The sequence below is a fragment of the Thermobia domestica genome, chromosome 10, assembly GCF_964235325.1.
Source record: "Thermobia domestica chromosome 10, izTheDome1.hap1.1, whole genome shotgun sequence".
Taxonomy (NCBI): domain Eukaryota; kingdom Metazoa; phylum Arthropoda; class Insecta; order Zygentoma; family Lepismatidae; genus Thermobia; species Thermobia domestica.
The window spans coordinates 128,965,202-128,971,201 of NC_137463.1; the positions used below are offsets into that span (position 1 = coordinate 128,965,202).

General features: G+C 35.2%; 1 protein-coding gene across 1 annotated transcript in view; it reads left to right on the forward strand.

Annotated features, from left to right (window-relative positions):
• LOC145662706 (uncharacterized) overlaps positions 1 to 6,000 on the forward strand; it is a gene marked incomplete in the record, with an annotated part of 269,285 nt that overhangs the window by 224,643 nt on the left and 38,642 nt on the right. The window contains 2 exon segments of the mRNA XM_081728557.1: positions 951 to 1,175; positions 5,378 to 5,649. Coding sequence (XP_081584683.1) covers positions 951 to 1,175; positions 5,378 to 5,649 — 497 coding nt within the window.

A 6,000-nucleotide genomic window follows, 5' to 3' on the forward strand; every position in this document is an offset into this window, starting at 1 on the left:
GCCTTATAAGAAATTAAATAATTGGGGTCATATAGACCCCAAGGACGGATGTGTGTGTAGATTGGGAGGGCAATAGGGGGGTTAAACTGAAAATAATAACGACAATAGTAAAGAAATTAAGCAAGATTGAAAAATGCTTTGAAAATTGACTTAATATATACGATTGTTCCAAAAGTATAATACTGGCTACAAAATCGTATTTCAGATTTATCACAGAACAAATCCTTAGTTCATTTCGTTGTGTTTATATTACAAAACAGTGTGATTTGATTCTACGTCTATATATGTTTAGTTAACTTATGAAAACTAGATCTCATTAGGAATGGGACACTACTGCATATACCAAAAGTAATTCCATTACACTTACCTATTTGGAACTAATTATTTAGAAGAGGTAATAAAATATATTGCAGTAGTTCAATGGATAGCGATATTACTTACAGTAAGATAATTGTTTCTAGGAAGAGTTTTTAGAGCTATGCGTACAACCCACTATAAATCAAACATACACACAGTCCATTTTTTCTAATAAGTGATTTAACTTTTATTTTGGGATGAAACTATATATATATATATATATATATATATATATATATATATATATATATATATATATATATAGATAGATAGATAGATATAGATATAGATATAATTGTAATTTTAGATTGGTGTATTGCTATATAAACATTTAATTGAGTCAGTAAGTTTACTATTATTAAGGAAATCTTCTTCCTACGAGTTTTGTGACCCAACTTCAGCATATATCCTTTATAATCAACGGAATGCAAATGTAAAAATGTATCCTTAAAAAGCAGAACTTTCGTGAAACAAACAAACAAGCATAATTTTCTGTGACCTTTTGATAGTTCCGTGAATAAATTTAGTGAGAACTATACTGCAAACTTCTTTTAATATGTGGAACTATTATAATAAAGCTTGTATTTCTGCAGGCAGATGTCCCTCCGTTTATAGAGCACTTCTGCTTCCCAGATGCAGCGGAGTGGCCACCAACTGAGGGCTCTTGTGGCCAGACCTATTCCCTTGTCATTACAAGCGAAGATGGCTCAAGAAGATTTGGATATTGCAGGCGAGTTCTACCGGAAGGCGCAAGCATGTGCTTACCCTTAGCATATTGCATAATTAGCCCTTTTAGAGCAAATGGCTTTTATTTTAAGGTATGTTTTAGTAACATTCAATCTAACATCAACCTCCAAGTAAACTTCACTTCATTCCTCTTCCAAAAACGTGTTAACCTAGTAAGTGATCATGTTAACATATGAAGTGATCATCATCAGACCATGTGTAGAACTTTTGGAAGTTAAGATTATAGAAGATTTTCAGATGTTTAGAATAAATAACGTGTAGTAACGATGAATATGCAGCACAAATTGAGTGGCTTCAAACAACTGTATACTTCAATATTACTGTAATTTAGTATTTTGAAGTATTTAACTTAGGTTGATCTTACATACCCGTAAATATATGCATGTTGGTTAGTGTGTAATTTACTTCAAACTGAGAGCATCATTTGGACACACAGCAAGATGAATTGTTTGTTTTCCTACTTGAGAAATCAATCTTGCATATTTGTAATGTTACTTCCATTTTATTTTCTTCTATCTTTATTTTAAATTTCCCTATATTTGTCTTCTGTTATATTTTAAACCAAAACTTGTACTTCCATGATCATTCCTCATTCAACTTGAAGAAACGGTATATTCAAGCCATTTTATGAAATCAGAAATTCGTTTGTATCATTTTGGCTGTGGATGGCATACGTGGATTTAATATTTTTCTAAGAGGCATCCTATATAATCTTAAATCGTAAATTTTATTTGTAGTATTTTAGTTATATTTAAATATTAAGTAGTTTAAATAGCGCGAGGTTCCGAATAGTGATGCCAGAATTTCGCTCGGCTCTATTGACTTCTTTGTTGAGGTGCGAGATGTTACTAAATTGAATTGAGAATTCGAAAGAATAAAATAATAATAAAGGATCTCTTGGCATTGCCGGATCAAGGACTATTCTCATGACAATTGAAGTTACAATAACAGAATGGCTGCATCCAATCGACCTAACATCTGCAGAATATGTAGAACATGGGAGGATAGTGGCATTCCAGTACGAAACACGCACATTAGCCATATCTTCGGGTAACAGTAACCGAATGAAGGACAGTGCTACAGTTATATAGTTGGAAGTGTGTTTGTTCGACGTTCGTGTGACCCGAAGGTTTATATTTGCCTAATTAAAAAACATCTAGCCATAGTAGCAGATCTACCTTTGACTGCAGGAGAATTACGGCATATCGAGCCTGCGAATTATTCCTCCCGTAAGTTGGCTCCAGTTACAGTGATGCGAATATGGAGTTTGTTCGTGAACTCAGAAAGAACATATTGACGTCAAGTATTCCTATGCCCAGTCGCACTGAGACTACACACCTTTTTCACAAGGCTATTGCGGATCGTAGCCACAGCACATATACTTACACAAGAGTTGGGAAGTTATGTATATTCATCAGTATTCGCACGTATGATTTGATGTCGTCTGTAGGTCTAGGTGTCTGTGGCTGGAATTGTACAGAGAAGAGTTCGCCTTTCAGACCGAAGGACATGAAAAACTCTTCGTCGAATCCAGCATCTGTCCGTAGCACCGTGATTATCGCATACATATCTGACAGTACCTCAGGAAACAGATTGGGAAACCCATGCATTTTGTAGCAATACATCAATCCAGTACCATTCTTACAAAATGGTTCCATGGGATTCTGTTTCCCCTCTCTCTTGTAGTATGTATTAATAGGACATTGATTAACCACCTTTGCACCACGGAGGTGAAGTTTTCTTCTGAAGTTTTCGAGGGCCATTTACCAAGACAGTACGTAAGGCATGTAGCATTGAAGTTCAACAATTCCATATGACACTATATTTCACTGTTTCCTGGGTTCGCGTATTCACCTGATCTCTTGCCCATTGAATACATCCAGCGCGTGATCCCACGACTTGTACATCAGAAACACCCGCGGTTACAGCATTGGAGTTCTAGCAATGTGTCCAAAACGCATAACTTACACGACTCCAGAAAAACACGTAACATCTGTTCCTCTCTATGTCTAACTGTCTTACACAATAATAATAATTCCACGTGGTACTGAAAGACGTTTATTTTGGGTGTCGAGACGTCGTCTTATGTTGCACAAAACAGTAGCTATAAACATTTCACTATTGCATCGTGCAGTATTTATTTATGAGACTTCAAACAAATTTGACATTGTTGTCTCGTTTTCGGAATTGCAGATTTAATGGCCAACAGTGTGGCTCATTTTAATTTCTGTCTTTCTTTCATCAGTGTGCTGTTTGAAACCAATATCTAAGACCGAATTCCTAGATTGAGTTAAACTAGAAGTTAGCTAGTTTAACTCAATCTTTATTTGTTTATTAGAAGAACTATTATAATAAGAAATTAAATTTACGTCCGAGTTAAAGTAATATTTAATTGAAGAGGAAAATCCTGTTTGATGCGTATTCCGTAACAACAAAATAACTATCTGAGGCTTGTTTATGGGGCTGTCTGAATTCTTTTGCAGCGTTGGCTATAGAACTAATATCAATGCTAGCTGAGCTTTATCATTTTAATAGTTGCTTTTAATGTTCTAAACAGATATGTTCTACTACTTAAACAAATAATGTTCTCAACTGCAGTGAAAAGAAGGCTGTGGAAGCATTGGTGTAAACATATATATTTGAAAACTAATTTCATATATATACAGGGTGTCTCAAAAGTCCCGTGACATAGGATAACTGTTATTATCAGAGTTACAACAAAATGTGAGAGGGGAAATCGTCTCCATGTTTTCAATCTAAAGTGAAGGAATTTTTAATTTTTTTAAGTGAATGGAATTACTGTCTTTCGCGCTAACGTGTCGATGGCCAGTCCTATTTCAAACATGCTCCCATTCACTTTATGTTGTGGGTCCATGTAAATGGCAGCGTTGCATTTTCATTTAACATTGGGCGCATAAAGAGTGTACAGCCCAAACGGCTCATTTGATTTTTAAAAAATTCCTTCGCTTTAGAGTGAAAACATCATATTTGGAGACCGGTTGCCCCTCTTAACATTTTGTTGTAATTCCGATAATAACAGTTACCCTGTGTCAGGAGACTTTTGAGACACACTATATATATATATATATATATATAAGTTTATTAAAAACTATGTAGGTTTGAAAGTAACTTAACTTCTTAAAAAGTATGACAGTTCATGGAAAAAATTAAAAATAATGAAAATTAAAAACTAAATGTTACAGGAAAGAATGAAACCAAGAGGATTTTAGGAGTAATAAATAAATCCTAAAGATTGTATTAATCGTGATATGAATGTTTATTTTGTTAAGAGGAATTACTTTCCAGCAGGAAACAACACTGATCTAGTTTTAAGAAGATACTATGAAACAGTGGTTAGCACCTTTCGGAATCATTATTGGGTCATAAAGTGAACTGTTTTATAGGACTACAGAAAATAACTAACAGTTTCGAAGTTCTAGGTCTCCATGATCGCGAAATGATGATATGACTCTTTGATTTTCTTGATATTTGGAAAATATATATATGGGATATATAATATTTTAAAATAATAATCCGCTGATAGCTTCTGAAAACAATTAGTTGCTACCTTTGTTTTTGTGGCATAAGAAAACATTTAAAGGGTTAAAGGGTTATGGAAACTTAAGTCCACCATTGTTAGATAGTGGATATGCAGTCTCATGACATCTGAGATCGAGACAAAAATACATTTTACATAGGTTGGATAAGAAGAAGTGGCATGTCAGAGGGCTGTTTCTCAGCATTACAGGTGTTCCGTAACTGATAAGGAATGTGAAGCGATGAGGTGTGGCGAATAGCAACAACTGTGTTATTCAGTCAAAAGCAGTAGTGTGTAAAATACGGAAGGGAAGGGGAAGCCCCATAACAGTATATTTCGGAAAGACGATTAACGTCCTTAGGTTAATATTGAAGTAGCACGTGGGCGCAGTGTATAACAATATTTCCAGGGACTTCATGACGACTTTTCCGCCAAAATGAAGGATCCACTTCGTGGCAGGCACTACGACTCAAGAGAAGCCCTCATCTTTGCCATATGGCAGACCGTGCGGGACATGGACAAAAATTGACGCACTTACGGGGTACGACAACTTCCACACGTTTGACAGGTTATCACGTAGAGATGAGAGGTTGTGATACTGAAGGAATTTAACAGGTGTTCTGTACATAAATCCGGGTACGAATTATAACAATATTGTCTTTACACTTTTTCCAGCTCTTGTATAAGAATTTCATTAAATTATATTGTTCACTTATTTTCATTCAACTTTTTCAGGTTTTAGCAGAGTTGGAGTCTAGGCATGGAAACCCTGAAGCTGTGCAAGCAGCTTTCGTACAGGAACTTTACAATTGTGAGTTCCCTGGTCCCGGTCAAGGAGTGAAGTTGGGTTCGGGCAACGGACCATTTATCCGGAGGCCAGTTGATACAAGGCTGGAGGAAAGGGATCTCACAGAACTTTTTTGTTGCCTACAAGTTCCTGTGTTTCTTCAGCTATTTAGTTCTCTTTTATTGGAGAGGAAATTGCTTCTTGTCAGCAGAAATCTGGGGTAAATACATTGTGTATAGTATACATGAAACTAATATAAAATGTGATTTTATTTGTTGCACTAAATAAGTAGTTACAAAGTGACACTCAAATTAATTCACATACAACATATTTACTTCGAGTGAAAATGTAGAACTGAGAAACGACTTGTGTTAACGGGAGCACGGCTGGAAATTTTTGCTGTTGAATATGTTAGAATTGCAAGAAGAAATTCAAATCTGGTTGAGTTTTCTAGATTATCGTCAAAGGATAGATTTTAGGTTTTATTCCTAAGATGTACTTTGAGAGCGAAAATTATCACAATTATTTCTAATCTGATCATTTGTTTACCGTCAGTAAACACAGTGACATG